The sequence below is a fragment of the Psittacula echo genome (genome assembly GCF_963264785.1).
Source record: "Psittacula echo genome assembly, chromosome: 3".
In the NCBI taxonomy this organism is placed as follows: Eukaryota; Metazoa; Chordata; class Aves; order Psittaciformes; family Psittacidae; genus Psittacula; species Psittacula echo.
The window spans coordinates 83,199,973-83,221,768 of NC_137736.1; the positions used below are offsets into that span (position 1 = coordinate 83,199,973).

Here is a 21,796-nt window from a genome sequence, read left to right on the forward strand (position 1 = left end):
TCATGTGCTTCTGTTGAACTTTCAAGTACTGTAAATGTAATATAGTTCCCGTGACCCTGCAAATCCTAACTGTTTAAAGACAAAGAGACAGGCCTGATAAGTCATTGCTGTTATGACAAAAATATATTCTATTAAAAGTGAGTATTACACTATTCATATGTAGACAAAGCAAGTAAAATATATTGAAAAATCTCTTAGAGGTGAATACAAACAATTGCTAGATCTTAAATAACTGGGAGACTTCCACACACAAATAACATACATAACATATATGATATAAATTGCTTTTAGCATGCTATTACAGTACAGTCTTCCCTACATTCTTCGTGCTCTTTATTCTCAAGCAGATAGGATTTGTGTGTTGTATGGTAGACGTGTAGAGGCATAAATATGTTTTCATAATAAACATGAATATAAATGCTATTTACATCTTATCTTACACTGATGCTGAAAGTTCAGTTTTTTGTTTTTAACACAAAATCTGTCTTCTCTATTTTCATAACCTGAATAGGAATGCTTTGAATCTTTATTGAGCATTCTTCACTGGAGCTGGACAACGCTGGTGCTGGGAGTTGAAGAACTTCGTGGACTTAAAGGATTCCAATACACTGCTACTCTTTTGGATTTAGAAAGGTTGCGTTTTGTGGGCACTTGCTGCCTGAGATTGCTGAGGGTCTACACCTGTGAAATATATCCAATATCAGGTATTCCTTAAACCACAACATCCTCTTAATTTGCTTGTTTTATATTTATCAGCAAACGATCTACAGAAGATTCAAAATTTGATCTGAGTATTCTTGTAGGGTATGCTATCAGATGAAATTGCCTGTACAGATGGTTTTATTGGAGCAATTAAGAGACTTGCTGTCAGAAATGGGACACTTGCAATAATCTGTGTAATTAAGCATCCACCACCAGATGTTTACACTAACTTTTGTATATTTAAAAGTTAATTTCTTTTTTGGCTTGGCAGTTGAGGTTTTTTGGACTATTTGGGGCTTTGGGGTTTTTTTGTGCTTTTTTGGTTTTTTGTTTTTGTACATAGTAGTTGCTTTGCTGGTGAGCACAATTTAAATTTGAGGACAGTATCTGGTTTTTATGCCTGTAGGTTAACAGTGCTCATGTAAGACCAAGTTGGATGGGGCTTTGAGCAACCTGGCCTAGAGGAAGGTGTCCCTGCCTGTGGGACACCGTTCTCTGATTCTGAAAGACCGAAAAATTGGAAGTTTATGATGTTCAGGTTTCTTTGATGTCGTTTAACACCCTTCGTTGTTTTCCTTCTGAAATTAGTTTCACTGAATATAGATATATCAGTGTTGCTAAATTCTAGTTGGTTTATCTGCATGTAAAATGTGCATTTTAATATGAAAATGTTTCATTTATTTTACATCTAATGCTCTTCTTTGTCTAACCTTCTAGCTACAGCTAAGGCAGTAGTAGAAGAAACGAGCAAATTAGCAGATTGCATTGGAAAAACAAGGACCTTGCTCAGAAAAATTTTATCTGAAGGAGTTGATCATTGCATGGTGAAGTTGGACAATGATCCACAAGGATACCTCAGTCAGCCTCTCACTCTTTTAGAAGCTGTTCTTCAGGAATGTCATAACACATTCACAGCTTGTTTTCATTCATTTTATCCAACACCAGCTCTCCAGTGGGCATGTCTTTGTGACTTGCTGAATTGTTTGGACCAGGTACATTAAAATGGCATAAATAAATACTACAGCTTAGCTTTCCCTTTAGCTCAAAGAGAAGCCAAGCGGTATTTAAAGCCTTTATTCTTTTTTTTTTTTTTTGGTGTTTATTTTAGTTCGCAGTTCAAATTCTGTTGTCTAGAAGTTCAACAAGACCTTAGGAACTTCTGTCTCCATTAGCAGGAAAATTCTCTCTGGGACACTGAAGAAAATCTGTGGTGCTGGTAACTGTTGGCACCTGCTTTTTCAGTGTTGAGACCATGCCTTGTATGTGATTACTCTTGCTGCATGTTGCTTAGGAGCATACGTGTGGCGTTTTTTATGCCCATTACTAATAGTTGAAAAATTTCTCATTATTAAATGTTAACAATGGTGTTCTGATCCAGCAAGGTATATGAGAAGCTGGCAATATTATTCTATAATCAACAACTTTTTTTTAAGTGTCTTGCTTACTGTGAATGGACAGTCCCCATTCAAATAGTGTAGTTGCTTGCTTGCCTTGATTCAAATGAGATGTAAACAATTTCCTTTCCAATTTGTATGGAAATTCATTTAGCATATAAAAATTCAATGAAGAATCAGTTCTTAAATATATTATTCTAATTAAATTATTTAAAATACATGCTTTGTATACAGAGGGTGTCATAATTCAAAAGTGATTTTTAATTGGTTTATTATTTTAAAACATGTCAACCAACAAATTTTAATTACTCCAATTTGAAAGATCTCAGTGGAAGCTCAGGAGAGAAGATCATGTAAAATTAACAGAAAAGCTATCAGTATATGAAATTCTTTCTCTAAAAATTCTTTCTTGTGATAGAACTGGAAAGTTCCTTTCAAAAGTAGTAGCTTAAACCACGACATTTCTTCATCATTTACTTTGAGTGCAACGGTACCATTCTGTTAATTTCTATTTATGTTTTTAGGACATCCAGGAAGCAAACTTCAAAACCTCCAGTAGCCGGCTTCTTGCTGCAGTTATGTCTGCTCTCTGCCATACTTCAGTAAAACTGACCTCTATCTTTCCAATCGCTTATGATGGAGAGGCATTGCTGCGATCAATGGTTAAACAAGTCAGCACTGAGAATGACTCTGCTCTGGCCCATCGTTTTCCTCTTTTGGTTGCACACATGGAAAAACTTAGTCAGGTTAGGATATATTCTAAAAATCTAATGACTTGTTTTACTTTGCAACAAAACCCAGTTATGTAAGTTGAAGTTTTAGCTTTATAAGGATGTAGCTGAATTTGTCTGAGGGTTTTTTTTCCCTAAAAATCCTGGTTTAGAAACCTGTTATTTTGTCCAAATTTCATCTTTTGGAAGTATTCCAATTATTTCTTGTTTGGAGAATGTCTGAGCAATATTAAATTGGTAGCATTTGGAGTTGTTTTCCATTGCGTAGTGTTTTCTGCAACAATTTTTAGCTCTTTTCATAATCACAAGAATTAACATATGGGTAGATTCAGTGTTTTTAGGAAGAGTCAACACAGCTTTAGTAATAGAGTCATGTCTCAAATTGGATTTTTTTAAAGGAGTCAGCAAGCAGGTAGACAAAAGAAGGCCAGTTCATATAGTTCTATCAAAGGTTATTAAACCTTTGGGCTCCCAAATGTTGTAGTATTGCAGTTCTGTTATTTCAGAATAGATTTACAGGAATAAAAGGGTAAAAATGATAATCAAAGATATGGGACTACTAGATAGTATTCTTTACTTTGGAAGACAAGAGGGGTAAGATCTTACGAAATTATAAATTATTCATGAAAGGTAAAAAAAGGATAATTGTTGAGTCTTCCAATGACTAAAGTTTGGAGCAACCAGAGACCTTAGCAAAAGGTAAGTTCAGACGACTGCTGTTCTTCATAAAATACACAGTTAAGCTGTGGAATGTATTCCTGTAGGCCATTATTATGCTAAAAGTTTTCACAGATTGAGAAAGCACCTGTGCAAATTAATGAAGAGGAAAATCACTAAAACTATTAAGTGCAAAGATAATTCCATCTTAGGTACTGCTGCCTCTTAACTGCTAAAGATAGAAAGAGTTCTGTGCAGGCATCTCTGCAGGTTTGCTTGACCTGATTGTCTTTCCTTTCTGTTTACTACTTGGATATTTTTGGGAGACAAAACGGTAAGAAAGACACAATCAGTAGAGCTGATTTTATTTTTCCTTATTGGGAATGACTATCACTATGGGTAACTGTTTCAGAAAATAGTGGGTGTCATAGCTAGGTAGAAGATACAGTAGATGCTAAGCTTTGATTTTTTTCATAGTCTTCATTCAGTAAAGAACAATTGTTTTTATAAGCATCCCACCATAAGTTTTATCCTACCTGTTTGCATGGAAGAGTCTCTTTGCTAACATCAAAGCCAAAAGCTTCTTAGTTTAGACATTGGGGAGGACATTGACATGAAGAATTCCATAGAATCATAGAATAGTTAGGGTTGGAAAGGACCTTAAGATCATCAGGTTCCAACCCCCTTGCCATGGGCAGGGACACCTCACAGTAAACCATGTCACCCAAGGCTCTGTCCATCCTGGCCTTGAACACTGCCAGGGATGGAGCATTCACAACTTCCCTGGGCAACCCATTCCAGTGCCTCACCACCCTTACAATAAAGAACTTCTTCCTTATATCCAATCTAAACTTCCCCTGTTTAAGTTTTAACCCGTTACCCCTTGTCCTATCACTGCAGTCCCTAATGAAGAGTCCCTCCCCAGCATCCTTGTAGGCCCCCTTCAGATACTGGAAGGCTGCTATGAGGTCTCCACGCAGCCTTCTCTTCTCCAGGCTCAACAGCCCCAACTTTCTCAGCCTGTCTTCGTACGGGAGGTGCTCCAGCCCGCTGGTCATCCTCCTGCCCCTCCTCTGGACTTGTTCCAACAGTTCCATGTCCTTTTTATGTTGAGGGCAACAGAGCTGTACACAATACTCCAAGTGAGGTCTCACGAGAGCAAAGGTAGCTATTTATCTGTTGACAAAGGAATAGATTCTAAAATAATTCAATATTCAAAAATAATTGAGAATTAATTTTTTTTCTTACCCTCTAGAAAGTTTCATATTTTTAAGAGATCACTGGTTTCTCAGTTATCTAATGCTTATAATATGTGAAAATCAGTGTTTTGTTTTGTTTAAAGAATGTTGTAAGAATGATGTAATTTGTCATTTTTCTCTTCATAATGCAGAGTGAAGAAAATGTTTCAGGGATGACAAGCTTTCGGGAAGTGCTGGAAAAGATGTTGGTCATTGTTGTTCTCCCAGTACGGAACAGCCTTAGAAGAGAAAATGAACTTTTCTCTTCACATCTGGTTTCTAATACCTGTGGATTGCTTGCTAGTATTGTGAGTGAGCTTACAGCATCAGCATTAGGATCTGAGGTAAAGATTCTGTGAAATCTTGACTAAAAGTCTTTCAGGACAAGTATATTATGAGTGTGATACATACTGTGACAGAAATTTTATAGCTGCTAATTCGTCCTATAAAATATGTATTTAAATTCTTTAAAAAAACCCCAGAAATCACATTCCTAACTATTCCTAGTTAATTCCCAGTTGCCAGAGATTACATTTTCTTTTCAGTCAGTACTGAATAGAAGCCCTGTATATATAATATAATATATAATATAATTTATATATAATATATATATTATATATAATATATATATAATAGTGGCATCTTCTGTGTTTTGTCAGTTGACTTTTAAAATTTACCCAGTTGAAAATCTCATAGTTTAGTTCACTTCACTTTATTAAAGTTGCCTAATGTTTAGCACGTAATTTTTTTCTGGTGCTTGCTTTTAACATTGTACAGGTTGATGGGCTGAATTCTCTCCATTCTGTGAAATCCACTCCAAACCGATTCACTAAAACAAGTCAGGGAAGAAGCTGGAATACTGGAAATGGATCCCCTGATGCAATATGTTTCTCTGTCGATAAACCTGGTGTAGTTGTAGTAGGATTTTCTGTTTACGGTGGAGGAGGAATTCATGAATATGAGTTGGAAGTATTAGTTGATGATGTAAGTACTGCATTTGCAAAATCAATGTGAACAGAAGTAACCTCAGAGTTTTTTGTAATACGTTTTAGAAAGTAAGACTATATTATTACATTATTTACAGTCTAGGCTACCAGTGAAACGGTACACTGGTAGTAGGGGTTTTTTGTGTGCCTGTTGTGGTGATTTTTGCGATATTGCAAGCTACATACCATATCCAGTAGCCACCTTATAGATTATGATTATCCTGATTATTCTTATTATGGTCTCAAAATCTTAATTTATGAGAAATAATATTTGAAGTATAGTGGGTCTTTCACTTCCTGGAGCTAAATGTAAATTAGTATCTGCTGCAAAGAAAATTAAGAAATAAAGGGGACTAATTTAAAACAATTTAAACCAATAATTGAAGAAAGGGGTTGCTACCAACATGGTCAGGCTGTAGCTACAGATGTTTTGTGTGGTGTTCTCTTAGAAGCAGCATGAATCTGTATTGTGTGTTCTTGTAATAAAGAAAAACCTCTGTTCTTTTACACCTCACTTACTCAATTTAACTGATGGTTCTAACCTCTTCCAGAGGGCAAGCGTAGGTTGCTATGGGAAATTAACTTCTTTGCTCAGTAATTTCCTTTTTAGCAGAAGGGCTTTACTCTTGACTCTAAACAGCTTTTTCAGGTTTGGTGTATTTGTAATGATGTATGTAACAATTTATGCAAGAAAACATGCACAATTGCATAAATGTGTCATGTATTTACATTATAAAAGTATTGTTTCTTTGAATCAGAGTGATCATACTGGAGATTCAACTCATTCACACAGATGGACATCTTTAGAGTTGGTTAAAGGAACTTACACCACAGATGATTCTCCCAGTGACATAGCTGAAATCAGACTTGACAAAGTTGTGCCACTGAAGGTAAATAAAAGAAGTGCACGTCTATAGGTTTCATATGACTTCTCTAGATAACAAAAATCAGAATGTTCAATGTAAATTTGGGGGTTTGTGTATACATTTGCTCTTGACACATTTGCTTTATCAAGTCTCTGTTTCACTCTAACTGAAAAGTTCAAATTCTTTTAAATTTTAACAGCAAAAAATTAAATCTCAGTTTTAATAGTAGCATAAGATAGATTGGAACTCCTTAGTAATTTCAGAATATTCTTGAATGTGTAACTTTTTGTCATGCAATTTGGTAGCTCATTTTCTTGGACACCTAGTCACTTTTCAAGTAATTAGGAGTAATATGTTACTTAAATTATGGCCCATTGTTAGGGAACAAAGAACAGCTTTGACTTTCGTTAAATGCTGGATCTTTCCCAGTTAATTTCATTCATAGTGTTTTGAAGGACTTTTCAGGCTCTTCAGTTTTAATGTAAAATAATAGCTTTCATAATACCCTGAAGTCTAACTTGTTGTATAATCAGTACTATTTTTGACTCTCCTTTTTAAGGAAAATGTGAAATATGCAGTTCGCTTGAGGAATTATGGAAGCCGGACTGCCAATGGAGATGGAGGAATGACCACAGTTCAGTGTCCAGATGGTGTAACGTTTACATTTAGTACATGTAGTCTGAGCAGTAATGGCACAAACCAAACGCGAGGACAAATTCCACAGATTCTTTATTACAGGTTTGTGTGTTGTTGTAATCCATTTCTAAGAAAAGTAAATAAAACCATTGTAGTGCAATTATACCACATATGTTTTTGAGAAGTAACAGAAAGAAATACATCTAGAGTGTGTTTGAGGAAAGAGTTTCACTAACAGTAATACTGTGTTCTTCCTGTATAGTTTCAGACTTGACAGTTTTTGCAGCACCAGTTGTACTGGTGCGTCTTCCAGTCTTGTTTTAGATTCCCTTTTTTTTTTTGACTTGGCAAGTAATTTGATGGTTGACCTCTCTTATAAGGTCCATTGTCTACTGCTTTAAAGCTGTAGTATGGGGAACTAGTAAGATGCACCACTTCAATCTTGTGTGTTTTTCTATAACCCATGAGATTTTTGAGAGCCTACTTGCTGGAATGTTTGTCTCTCTGATTTCATTTAGTTTCTTCATGTGTTTCCAGAAAGGATTGCATTATGTAATGAAGCAAGGTCTGTTTATGTAGGAACTGTCTTCTCTTACTATAGAGTTCAGAGTTGTAGAACGAGAAATTGCAGCAGCCTGAAAAAGATAAACTGAAATGTCTGACTGTCCTGCAGGGGAGCTTTAATTTAGTCTTTCAGGATAATAGTAGGAATTCACTTAAGGTAATGCTTTTGCAGAAAGCATGACTTTATTTTTTGAGGTGTGTATGTACACTGATATGCATGAAAACGTGATTTCCAAAATATGTCAACACCTGAATACATGAATTACTAGTATCTCTACAGAAAAAAAAAGGTGTCACACCTTTTATTCAAATCTCAATTTTTGTCATAAAAGGCTAATCAACAGTAGGTCCAAGGAACAAAAGGAGTAAGAAATAGTAATTTACTTTGCTATTTTATTATGTGTGAAATGTACATACCTAGTAAAAGATGAAAAGATGCTGCAAAAAGTGACATATTTTGGACTAAATCACAATAACATGTTGCTCTTAAAGTGTTAAAGAAGATAAAATGCAAAGAAATAAAATTCCCAGCAAAATGGTAGTAACAGGTCTATTTGAAGATAAAAGATAGTTCTACACTTCTAAAACGTGAGATTGGCTGTACTCAAAGATCCAGCCTGTCAGTAATAACAGTAATTGATTATGAAAGAATGGAATTGCAGTGGTGTGTATCATACTTCTGTTGATTTGGTCTCCTTGAACCTTGGACATCTATGTTTAGGGAATTCCTCTGGCATTTTGAGTAATTTTATTTGAAGATTCATAATTATGAAGTATCATATTATGTAAGAAAGAAGAAAAAAGACAAGGAAAGCATTTATTCACACTCCTAGAATATATATGCTTTTATATAAGCAGAAGTGGGAATAAAGGAGAAATAACAATTACTTTGATTTCAGAAAAGGACATAAAACTTCAGTAAATGGAAGCTTCAAGGCACTCTAACTTAAAAATAAGCTAACATATGGCAAAAAACCCACACTGAAGTGCTTTCTTCAGAACAGTCTCAGGTTTTTTGTATCAACTCTGATAAAATTCAGAGAAGCTTTTGAAGGACCATAATAGCAGAACTAAGAACCGTTACAGAATAAATTAAGTTCTGTTTGGAAAATTTGCATCCTGCTGCCTGTAGTCAGAATGTCTTTTGAAGTTTGCTCGGACAACAGAAACTTAAATGTTATCTGATGTGTGACTATAGTCATGGATTTAGTTTGAGGATTCCCAGATTGATTGATATATAATGTTTTGAGGTCTTTGTTTGTAGGGAAGGAACAACTGTTCAGTCAACTATTATAAAACAGAGCTTTTAAGAGTCACACTTGATTTTTTTTTTTTTTTTTTTTTTTTTTTAAGGATGCTCAAATACAGAGAGAATTGCTGCTTATGCAAATGCCAAGAAAGGCCATACCAAAGGGAGTGTGTTAACACACTTCTGATAAGGGCAGAAATGCTTTAGAAGGATTTGTTGGAAAAGTGCACAGTTGGAATTGCACCCACTGTCAGTTACTAATAAATTAAAATTAAAAAGGCTTGAGCAAAAATGCAATTCTAGGACACATTGACAAAAAAAGAAAAAAGAAAAAGAAAAAGCTTTTTGTCAGAGTGGCTAATTTAAGTCATAGAGAAAGATAGGTATCCTTTTTGTGTACAAAACTGCTCCAGGTAAAGTTTTTGAGCATTTTGGGGTGCCAGTCCTGGAATCTTAATATTCTGGAATTGTGTTGTGAAAGATCAGATTTTTTTTTTGACAAACACAGGAAATCTACAAGAGAATGGGAAGTTTTGTTTTACATGTTGATTAAGAAGTTTTGGTTGTCTATGATGAGGCTTAATCACTATCATATTGAAGGCTTGAACTAGTTTGCAATTATCATTTGACTGCTTTGAAAAAGCTAATCAAACCAGATCTTCTGTATACCTTATTGAAATAATTTTATGGATAATGTTGTTTATGAGAAGCTAATTTGACATAGAGTGGATTCCAAAGAAAAAAAACTATTTGGTATGGGTAAGCCTATGGTTGTATTTCAAAATCAAAATTAATCTTTAGAATATGGAAGGAGAATCTTTTCCCTGGTTATGTTACTGCAGAAGTGTCTGTTGAAATAGTTGTACTTGTTTCTGTGATGCATTTAGTATTCTTCTGTTTTCGTCAAGATGGGTGGCTGGGCTTGGAAAAGCACAGCAATTAATATATTTCTGTGGTTTGAAAGGCATCTAGTCAAAAGAAACAGTTCAGAAAAATGCTTTTAATATTTTCTGCCAAATGAAAAGATTGCAGAGGACTAAAACTGAAGCATTGCCTCCAAATATCCTCTGTGGTATCTTTGTTTCCTTTACTGCTTCATCATAAATTGTTTTACGTATTCTATGCCAAAAATCAGTCAGTCACAGTTTTTTTAAATATGATTTTGTATTTTGTGAACTTACTTTAATCAACCATCCAGGAGTGAGTATGATGGAGATCTGCAATCACAGCTGTTGAACAAAGCTAATGAAGAAGATAAAAATTGTAGCAGGGCTCTTTCTGTCGTGAGTGCTGTTGTACGGGCAGCCAAGGACCTGTTGCACAGGGCTCTTGCTGTGGATGGTAAGGCTTTTGAAAATTGACTTTCAGAATTTACTTTTCAAAACTTCTTTCTGTGATAGCAAGAGATAATATAATAGTAGAATCAGTGTTTTGTATCAGTGATACAAAAATGATGATATCTCTCTTTGCTTTCCAAACAATATTTTTCTAACCTTTCATTGCTGTAGGTATCGAACTGTAGCTTTGTAAGTCATTTAGTTGCACTTGAGACATCATAGGTAGATACCTCCTATAATTTGCACATCAGTTTAGCAAGTATCATATTAAAGCTGGTAAGATTCTTTATTTGCTAAAGATACACAGTATAAATTCTGTCCCTACCTGTGGCAGTGGTTTGGAACTAGATGACCTTTAAAGTCCCTTCCAATCCAAACCATTCTATGGTTGTATGATATGCTGTGATGGATAAGTTCCAAATTTTGTTGCATGTTTTGCACATTAGTGGTAATCAGGAAAACTGGTCAATGTAGTGCATTTACAAGCACTTAAACATCCATTTTTGAGAAATGTAGGCATTAGCCTTAAAACTGAATGTTTTTAAGCTATTGTCTTCACCCATTTTAGTCAAAATGTCCAGAATATTTTCTGTAGTGCTATAGAAATTGATTTGGAGGGCTGGGAAGAGCTTGTTGTGCTAGATTTTGTACCATAGAAAGTATGAGCACAGCTTCACAAAATGGTAAAGAATGCAATAAAATTATACTCTTAAGAGGAGAAAATTTTTAAGCAGAAAACTGTACATAATGACGTTTCTCTCAGGTGAAATTTGCAGGTTTAGAATTTGACAGTGCCCAGAATGAAAATAATTGGAAGTAAAAGCCAATGTAGAAACTTAAAGTATAACTTACAAAAATCAAACTATAAAAATGTATTCTGAATCATGGTACATCTGTTAATAATACCTGTATTGTAATTATCTTTGTTTAGCTGAAGACATTCCAGAACTACTCAGCTCTTCCAGTCTGTTTTCAATGCTGCTTCCCCTCATAATAGCCTACATAGGACCAGTAGCAGCAGCTATTCCCAAGGTATGCTCCTCAAAAGAAATTACTGAAGAAATTTAAGAATGTTATACAAGGTTTACTCTGAAACTGAACATCTTGATTTCTTATGATTTTATAAAGTAGTGGTTTATATTTGACCATGTGACTCATGAATTTTCCAGAGTCAAGAATTTTAGCAACATAATCGAGTTTTAAAAGTTCCTTTTTAAAAACTTAAATCGAAGACATAATGAAATAAATATCTTAAGGAAGCAGAGGGAAAGATGATGGGCTTTAACAGTAGAAAAAGACAAGAAGCTAGAAGGATCTGTAGTTGTGACTCATTGATGAATATTAGTGGGATGAAATGTTTCTCATATTATGTAAATTCTTATTTTTACAGTAAACATCCAAAGCAGTGGTAGCCTTTCCTTAAATTAAGATTATTTCTGTCAAATTTAGAGATGGGAAAATGTCAGCTACAAATAAAAAATAACCTTACTTTTCAGTGGCATAGCATGTGCCTAGTCTGGAGCACTCTTCAAATCTGTTACTAGATTTACAAATGTCATTAACTTAGCTAGTAGACACTGTTGCCTTTTACTGCTTTTTCATTTACTGTATGCTCTTTTTTAACTTCTCTTTAAAGCGGGAGGAAAGAGGACTGGCTACATAAGATCTAGCAGATTCATTTAATTAAAAATAGTTTCAAAGTTAACTTGTTACTGTGATGAACTGTGTTTAGAACCAAGTGTTTAGCTTTAAAAGTGTTCTTTTCCTTTAAAATGTCATGAAGATTACAAGGAGTAATGCAATGCTTAACGCTACATTCATGAAAGTACGTTGAGTATTTGGAAAACAATATTAATGTCATTATAAAACAAAATACAACTGGACTTACTTCAGTATGGTATTTCCTTTCTGTCAGCTCACGTTTATTGTTTGTTAATGTTAATGGCTTTTTAGTAGAAGGTATCTTGCAGTTGTGTACAGATTTTTGTTTCAGCTTTGGCAAGTCTCCAAGAGGAGTAATTGAGATTAATGTAGTGATACTTTGCCTGTCAGGATCATGTAGATGCAGAACTGGAAAATGACTGAATGAGTTGTAGTAGTAGTGATATTCTGAGAATACCCAAAACAACCATTGAAAAGAAATGTGTTTGTATTGTTTTTACCCAGTCATGAGTAATACTTTATTGTATGTGGTGTTTTGTTACAGGTTGCTGTTGAGGTCTTTGGCCTAGTACAGCAGTTGCTTCCTTCTGTGGCAGTTCTGAATCAGAAATATGCCCCTCCAGCTTTTAACCCAAATCAGTCTACAGACAGCACTACCGGAAACCAACCTGAGCAAGGGCTTTCAGCTTGTACTACCTCCAATCATTATGCTGTTGTAGAAAGCGAGCATCCCTATAAACCTGCCTGTGTTACACACTATAAGGTGAGCACCATTTCCAAGTGTTCATGCAGTTTCTTAAAAGGTTTTGACATGTGGGTTTTGTTTTGTCAATATTTACTCTCTGAAAAATTGTTGCCATGGATGATAATTCATGTTATCTACTGTAGGAGACAGTTTTATATGCAATTACTGTACTGCTTTCTGGAGAAAACTCCATCCAGTAAGTATAATGGAAACTGTAGTGGAAGTAAGTGTAGTGTTAACCCCCTAATGCAGGTATCTAGGGTTGAAGTTTTAGATTTTGCTACTGTCATGTACAGTTTCTTTGCTCTAACTGTACAGACCGTAAAGGTGTACACATTATGTAATCATATCTCAGACTTTCTTACCTAATGCTGAAACAATGCTTTGTAAAAATACTGTCAATTCAAGTCAAATTAATTATGGTGTAGGGATCCCTATGCTGGCTGGGTTTGGTCTGCCAGTTTAAATTTTTCATTAATTACTTTGACTTGGACTATGATTTGGCATTGAGGAAGTCTCTGAAGTCTTTAACTGTGTTAAGTCACTCTGAGTAGGATGCATTCCGCCTTACATCCATGACTATTGCAATAAAACTAGGTTTTCCTCAAGGTTAATAGTGAAAAGGTGTTTTTTCTAGTTAAGGGCTGATGCATGAATTACTTGCCTGAAAGATAAATCTCATGTTTCAGTTCTTGAAATAGTGAATTCTGCAGTCACTTTGATTCCATGACTGTGAATCATGAGGCAGCAAACCTGGAATAGACAGCTGGATGAGTTCATTAATTACTATTCCACTTGCTTCTCTTGTAAGATGGGAAGACCTTCACTGGAGAAAATGTAGTTACCATATGATCTTCCTGATGCACTGATGCTTATTATAGTTCGACAAATTTATAGATCTCATCTGAAGCCTTAGGCTTAGTTGTTGCTGCCTTTGAATTTCTGTAGTTGCATGCTGTCGTACCGCAGGCCATATTCACAAGTGCAGTTCAGCTGCTGTGTACGTCTCGAGGATTGCACAAAGTAGATACTGAATGTGTCTGTTGAAGTTTGCATTTAAAAACTTATTTGAGAGTTACATGTTTGTAATGATCTGTGGTTGGTTTATTTAATGGTCCTGCGCAAAGTTTTAAAAACAATCACAAAATGGTATCATAAGCACAAATACTTAATCTGAACGTAAGTTATAATACATAATTATAATTCAGTAAGGTGTAAAGCGTTTCAGGTATATCTGAACATCAAAGAACAGATTAGGATAATGTTAATCTAAAGCATATCAAAACAAATGTACAGAATTGCATAATTGGATTAATTCTCTAGCCTAAAGAGTTAAAACCAAATTAAACTAAAAAAGCATTTAATTAGGCTATTGTTTTGTTCTAGGTGACTTTTCCTGAATGTGTCAGGTGGATAACAATAGAATTTGACACTCAGTGTGGCACTGCTCAATCAGAGGATGTTCTTCGTTTACTAATTCCTGTTAGAATTGCACAGAGTCTGGGATTTGGACCAAAGCATGCTTCTGTTCATGACAACCTTAATTCATGGGTAGAGCTGAAAAAATTCTCTGGATCTTCAGGATGGCCTACCATGGTATTAGTATTGCCAGGTAATAAATAGATACTGCAGTATTTTCCACTAATGTGAATTATTAAAATAATGAAAGAAGGTTTGCTTTTTCTGCAAAATTATCTTAGAAAGCAAATCTGAAAAAGTGTCTTCATCCAAGCTGGCAAGACACTGTGAGCCATTGTTGTACATCAGTTGATTGCATTTTTATATTAGATTTCTTGTTTGAAGTGTTGATCTGCATATTAGTCATGGTTTTACTTTACATGTTATAAAGCCTAGGTTTCATATGTGATAATATGGAAGAAACATACAAAAAGAGGAAAAGTATCAAATTTTTATGTATTTATTTTATGTATCCTTTTACTTCTTATAAGGAAATGAAGCTCTTTTTTCTCTGGAAACTGCATCAGACTATGTGAAAGATGAAAAGGCTTGTTTTTATGGTTTCAAATGTTATGCAATTGGATATGAATTTAGTCCAGGATCTGATGAGGTAAGTGAAAAGTGCAATGGCTACAGTTGCTGCACCTATTAATTCTTTTCTATAAAGCTATGGTTTTTTGTTTGGTTTGGGGTTTTTTTGGGGGGTTTTTTGGGGGGTTTTATATATTTGTATTTCCACTTCTGACTAAAAAACGTTAGCAAAATGGTTCTAAATTAATTTCATATAAGTTTTTAAGGATTTTTTTGTTTTGTTTTGTTACAGACATTTGTTTGGAATTCTTTAATCAGAATATTATTGGAATGTCTTTTTGTTTGTGTTTTTTAAAAAAACTGACAGTCTGCAATAAATAGCATGTCAGTGGGATATGAAATTTCCTAGAATTTTGACCTTGTCTTCCGTCAGAAATCCAAAGGATTGGGATTTTCAAATACACAGTGATTAGTGTTTTGCTGTCACTGCCAATCTTGGGATGACAAACTTGCAGTATTTTTCCATGTTCACTCATACCAGAGCTCTCGAACTCTCTGGAGATGCTGTCCTCATTTAGGCTACCTGAGATTTTGTGCAGTGGTCACCTCATGCTGCCTTTAAGGACATGTGTTGTTTCCACCGCTGTTGCCTTGTTGCAAAGGGAAGATAAAATTTCTTCATGTTTTTGGGCCAGTTAATGATTTTGGGTTATTTTAAGAAATTAATGATAAAAGGCTTTATAATAATGCTGGAAAAATAGCCCCTCCCTTACCTTGGGAGTCTTTGAGCCCACTGCAGACCTTGTGAAGTGCTTACACTATAGCCCTCACAGAAGGTTTACCTCATCTTATTCCTGGATTCTTCTCAAGCTAAATCATGTCTTCAGGCTTTCAAAACATGAATTCTTCAGGATTGCATGGTATTCAGATAGTAAAACATACTGTAAGATTATTAGCTGTGATGGTCGAGGGGGAGTGAGCGAGTGGCTGCATGGTTCTGAATTACCAGCTGGGCTTAAACCACAACAGTCTCCCCTGCTTGTAGCAAATCAGATTTACAAATCCTATAAATAATCTAACTAGTCTGTGTTTGAGTAATAATAATTCTTGCTTAAGCAGAAAAAAAAAATGCAGAATCATATACATCCTTAATTTTTTTAAGCCATTTGCAAACTAAGCTGCTGGCGTGTTTTTCACAGTGCTAAAATATGCCAGCCAGTACTTTAGTTAACTATACCAGCTAAAGAAAAGTTGTAAGTAATTGTTTTGAAGCATACCTTTTTATGGCCCAAAACCTCTAATTTAAAGTTTTATAAATAGAAAAGCTATCTTGCATCTCAGGGCTAAAGCCTTAAGTTAAGTAATTGGGTATACAATGCAAGTTTCTCATTCTTTTGGGAACTTTGTGATGATAATTTTTGGAAGTGTTATCACTAGTAGAAAAATGAAGTGTATGTTCTGGTGACCATTGTGTTTTCTCTAGATAAAAGGAATCAGTAAGACCTAATTCAAGGCAGTGGGATTAATTTTTCCATGTCTGATTCTCTCTCTTTCCAAAGAACAAGCTTCTGGTACCATTACCAAACTATAGTATATTGAACGACATTCATTGTTAGGGAAGTCTCTGCAGAAAATGAAAGATGTCATACTGTGAGCTAGTGCGTGAAGGAACTGGGTGTAGTTGAGCTATTAAACTTCACTGAAACCTAGGATTTTTGCACAAATTTTAGATTTATGTTTGAATGAAAAGGAAGGCTTTTTGCTGGTCATTATTAAATCTACAAAATACGTAAAATCTGCCTTCATCATAAAGGGTGTTCACACAGCAGGGACCTCTCTGGTGGGTTGATCCACATTTCACATCTTTACTTGCTTGCTATTTCAGCACCTGCTGTTTTGAGTCCTAAAGATGCAGTTTATCGAGGGTTTAGCTTAAAATGCATTTTGGAGACTTCTCAGTGTGATTGGGATCTCAGAGGTTACAGGGCAAGTCCAGGGTTACTGATTTTGAAGGCTCTTTCCAAAAGAAGAATATTTTTATCTACTTTATATATTGCCAGTTTCTGTAAGTCTGCCTAGAAAGTCCATCATAGAGAGGTTTCCCATCTCCCCCACTGGTTTTGGTAGTGTTTTTTGGTTTTGGGTTTGGTTTTTGTTTTCTCTCCAGGAGAGGCATCTGTCAGAGGTGTGTGCTGATCCACCTACAGACTCCTTTAAAATTTCAAATTGGTGTTAGTGTCAACACCTTTTTGTGAGCAAAGTTAAGGAGGTTGTGCCTGCATGTAGCTGGGACAAGTTGAAGGGAAAATATCAGATACATTTCTTCATGGTATAAAAATTAGCTAGAACTTCCCTTGCCATTTAGGTGTACCCCTTCCTTGCACCCAGCCTCCATCCCTCCAGGTATTTGAAAATCATGTGAATGGTCTGATGATATTCCTGATGGAGAGACTCTCATGTGTTCTCAGTGACAATCTGGTGGGTGGGAGGGAGTCTTCTCATTCCCTACAACAGCAGCGTCAATAAAAAGAAGTAACTTTGCAGTGCAAATAGGAGGGAGAAACTGTCAAGGTCATCACCCAGGGTATATAATGGAGAAAGGGAAATTATGGAATCTTTTTCCATCCTTGCCTCTCCAACTAGAGAGAGGGAAGAGGAAAAAGGAGAAAGGAAAAAAAGGTTTTGAACGGTGCTATATTTAAACAAGATGGGAATGTGAGCCTGTGTGGTACAGCTGAGAAGAGGCATTGCTTTGCAGTCTGAAAATGTATGAGTAGCCCTTTTTTGTATTAGGAAGTTTCCTTTGTCTTTAATGTTAAAAATTTTGGTACCCTGTCTCATGTCACAGCAAAATATGACAGTATATTGCTGAGAAACTTCAAACTGGAACACATACTCTTTCTCTTAGGGTAAAGTAGTATCAAGGAAACATATTCATTGTCCTATTCTCTGAGACACACTTTGTTTTCAAATTTGTTTCAATTTGAAGGGTATTATTCAGCTGGAGAAGGAATTGGCAAATTTAGGAGGATCATGTGCAGCAGCTTTGATGAAGAAAGATCTAGCACTTCCTATTGGTAAGTACTCAAAGAATACACTTCGCTATTTCATCACTGCTTTGGGTTTTCTGAATTAATACCACCTTTAAGACTTAATGTTGCTTTTAGTTAGAGATAATCATATGAAATTAATTCTTAAAACTGAATTAAGTGAACAAGATAGTAAAGTGGTGTTCCCTTCAAATATGTATGGGGAGGAGGAAAACTTAGTCATTTAAATCTGAACCAACTCACCCCATCCACAGGTAATGTATCAGTGTACGAGCTATGTCTTACAGCTTCCTCGTGGCACTTCACAAATGTGCAGGTATCTTATTCGTGTTTCTCTTTCACTGTTTTTTCCCCTGCATTCCACACCTTTCTGAGTGTAAAATACCTGCAGCATTGAATTGCAAGATTTAAAATTGCTAGTTTAAAAATTGAAAGTGACCATTCACCTCATAGCCCAAAATATTGCTGCTGTAGGTGTATTTTTTACAATTAAAAAAAACCCCAAAACAGCAGTTCTACAGCAGATGCAGCAAATAAGCTTGCAGTAACCCAAATGCAATTTAAAATGTAAGAAAAAATATGAGTTTATGAAAACTAATATATATGAAAATTGAATTAGAACTCCTACTGGTACTGCCATATTCTGTGTAATAACATTCCTCCTAAATAACATTAGTGTATAGGAAAACTTCTTATAATATATAATAGGATATCTTTTTGATCATCTTAATTTAGGAGCACAAACAATAGCTCAAATATTAATGAGACTGAAGTGTGTATAAATGAGCTGGAAGGCATTGATCAGTGTTCAGTTATAACCACAAAACCTAATTCAGTATTTTTTTTTTTTTTTTTTTACTTGGTGTTTTGCTTGTGTATTTGAATGTGCAAATTTCTTTATGTTGTAAATAGCCACCTCGATTGCGCTGGTAGATATGTATTTCTCTCTCAAAAGTATAAGGCAATAATGTACTTTTAATAGTGTCCTCTTCTCTTATCCTCCAAACAGCTCCATTAACTCCTTAGTTTTGTTGACTGACCTAGCATCCATTATACTTACATTCTGATATGAAAAAAAAAAAAAAAATCCTAACTTAATTTCCCAGGTTTCCTAATGCATCACACTTCTCTCTAAAGCTGTTTTTTGTTTTGTTCTGATTTTGAATGCAGGTGGTACATAGATTGGCTTTGTATGCTTTCAGATAGAAGGAATCTGAAATAAAATATGCAGTCAAGTTTCCTCAAGTCTCAAATATCTATAAAAGTGTGGTTGTGTAAGACCTACAGGAGAGGAGGCATAGGTGCATTGGCCTGCAAATAGTTTCTGGAGTACTGATGTAATTGATTTATCTGACCATTTACACCAACTTAAGGACTTCAGCCAAGTTCTGTTAGTGTCCCTGATAATATTACAGTGCCAATGGCGTACATACATATTGTTTCATTACAAAATTAATCTACAAGACCACTAGACCCTGTGAATAAATAAAACAGATTAATTCTAAGCAGCAGTGGCAGCTGCTTTTTTACAACAGTTTTTGGTTGTTCAGAAGGTCACGCTTCATCCTTGCCGGTTCTCTTAATTTTTAAATTTAAGATACTTCTTTCCAAGAGAGATCTGATCTGTGTCAAAGATCAAACTTGAACAGCAATGTGGAAATATATTTAACATTATTACTAGCAAGGAATTACTAGCATTTCAAATTTGGTAGAAGTTACTTCTGAGAACAGAGTTTTTATATATCTCTATTTCTTTGAATTTTAAAAATACCTTAGGACTTGATTATTCTCCCTACTTTTTCTCTCTTCTGACTATTAGAATTTCCTGACATGCTTTTGAGAGAGAGTAGAAATATGGTAACCTTATCTGGTTTTCTTTTCTGTTAAAAGACTGTGTTTGGCAATTCTGGTCAACCTGGAATCAGAATTTCAAGTTGCATCTGTAAGAAAGAAGTATTGTATAATAGAATGTATTTGAGTTTTATGGTTTAAGGAGAAATCATAATTAACAAAATTATGCAGTTTTCAGGTTTTCAAATACTAGGGTAAGCTTGTAAAAGGGAGCAGTTAGTATTGCTTCCCAGAAACTATCTTGACCTGCTAATACCTTTTTCTGAATGTTTCTAGTCACATCCAAAGATTCGCCATACATACTGTCTTGGAGATAAGAAGTACCAATTTTTTGTTTTGTGTAGCATATATTGTTGCTCTGGGCAAACAACAGTTGCTTTTTTGCTTGTGCACTGAACTACACAGTACTGCATGTTTACTGTATTACTTGAAAATACTCATCTCTCAATTGCTGGATAAACAATATTGCACATCCTCACACAAGCTTGAATTTTGCAATATAAAAGGTTCCACTAAACAGAGTTGAATTTAACATTATATAATATATAAATAAGTGTCAGTGTTATTGTTATGAAAAATAGATACTTATATTTTTACAGCAGGTAATGAATTTGAAGAAGATCTTGAGATACTTGAAGAGGCTGCCTTACAGGTATACTGCAGCTTTTTATCCATTGCAACATTCTTAAGCAAATCACTTTTAAGGTTTATATAATAGGAGGGAATCCGCCTTTTTATAAAACAGTTTAAGAAAGTCTTACAGAAGTTTAGTATTTACATTCAATCTTTTTTTTATAGCTTCACTTAGAGAAAAATGCATTTATTATTACACAGAAAGTTATATTACCAAGTATATTTCAATATATCTAAGTGTTTGGCTGAAGTCACACTATGTAGGAAATTTTAAATGTTACCAAAATTAATCCTTTACATGTCTTCGTAATTGCAGAAATAAAATCACCTCTTCAGTTGAGTGGTACCATTTAGCAAGTCCCCAGATAGTATTTCAGTTGTCCTGGTTTGGTTATGGTATTTTGTTTGTTGTAATGGTAGCTAATGCTAGTCAGTAACTCCCCATCTGTAGTCCCTAGCTGATGATGAACAGTGAAAAGAGTTTTCACTTTCTCTCTCCTTCCTTATTATCTTCAGGGCAACTGTTTTGAGATTCAGTTGTCACAGTACTTGTTTAAAAACTGTATCAGTGCTACTGCATGACACTGTTGCAGAGGACTTAGATGACAGAATAGTAAACAGAAACTGACTAGGAAGAATCAGATGTTCCTTGGAAGAAATATTTTTTCAGCAGTCTGCTCTTAGACCCACCATGTTCTAATTCAGAATGTGAGCTAAGAGGGTGCATGGAAGTAATGGATTTTCAGTTTTAGTCCTATCTGTTCAGTATTTCTTGTATCTTCCCACCTTACTTCCCGTCTTGCAAAGAAAGGATTTTATTTTATCTCATTAAAAAAATTCTTTCTTTAAGAGATCTGCCTCTTTATAAGTTGTACCTGTGGCCTTTTGTGTTCCTTTGGAACATGCTCATTGGTCACATTTTCAGAATGGCTTTCTTCATTCTTCTGGTCACAGTTTAGGGTACTCTTAAGATGAAAGTTCATATTACCTTTTTGTTTCCTCCAGAAATTCTCCCTTAACTCAAGATCATTTAATCTCCTTCAACAAATTATTGTTTCATAGACTGAGATGACTTTTATTTTTATAACTTCCATCAGAGTAAAGTTTATCCACTCCTCTCCTCCTTGAGTGGTTTTCAGTGCTCAGAGTGTCTGTAATTGTGTCGTATTACGGGAATGCCTACATGTAAGATGCTGAAAAGCTGTTTTATGTCTCCATCGTTTCACCCCCACCTCAACCTCTGCAAAAAACCACAGGTGTGCAAATCTCACTCTGGCATTCTTGGGAAGGGCTTGGCACTGTCTCACTCCCCAACCATTTTGGAAGCTCTCGAAGGAAATCTTCCACTTCAGGTACAAAGCAATGAACAGTCATTTCTGGAGGATTTCATTGCTTGTGTACCAGGATCAAGTGGTGGACGACTTGCAAGGTAAAAGTTTGTGTGCTGCATGAATAAACCCATTGCTTCATTGTTGTACGGTGTAAGTTTTACGGCAAAGTAGAAAA

General features: G+C 35.2%; 1 protein-coding gene across 20 annotated transcripts in view; it reads left to right on the forward strand.

The window, feature by feature from the left end:
• The window catches only part of MYCBP2 (MYC binding protein 2), a 191,338-nt gene that overhangs the window by 94,600 nt on the left and 74,942 nt on the right, over nucleotides 1-21,796 (forward strand). For all 20 annotated transcript variants that reach the window (XM_080612121.1, XM_080612132.1, XM_080612134.1 and 17 more), the window contains 15 exons: nucleotides 512-704; nucleotides 1,420-1,694; nucleotides 2,621-2,842; nucleotides 4,875-5,066; nucleotides 5,500-5,706; nucleotides 6,467-6,598; nucleotides 7,134-7,312; nucleotides 10,222-10,364; nucleotides 11,292-11,392; nucleotides 12,567-12,785; nucleotides 14,154-14,379; nucleotides 14,717-14,835; nucleotides 17,746-17,833; nucleotides 20,257-20,309; nucleotides 21,547-21,719. In XM_080612121.1, the coding sequence (XP_080468247.1) occupies nucleotides 512-704; nucleotides 1,420-1,694; nucleotides 2,621-2,842; nucleotides 4,875-5,066; nucleotides 5,500-5,706; nucleotides 6,467-6,598; nucleotides 7,134-7,312; nucleotides 10,222-10,364; nucleotides 11,292-11,392; nucleotides 12,567-12,785; nucleotides 14,154-14,379; nucleotides 14,717-14,835; nucleotides 17,746-17,833; nucleotides 20,257-20,309; nucleotides 21,547-21,719 (2,522 nt within the window). The remainder of the gene's footprint in view (nucleotides 1-511; nucleotides 705-1,419; nucleotides 1,695-2,620; nucleotides 2,843-4,874; nucleotides 5,067-5,499; nucleotides 5,707-6,466; nucleotides 6,599-7,133; nucleotides 7,313-10,221; nucleotides 10,365-11,291; nucleotides 11,393-12,566; nucleotides 12,786-14,153; nucleotides 14,380-14,716; nucleotides 14,836-17,745; nucleotides 17,834-20,256; nucleotides 20,310-21,546; nucleotides 21,720-21,796) is intronic.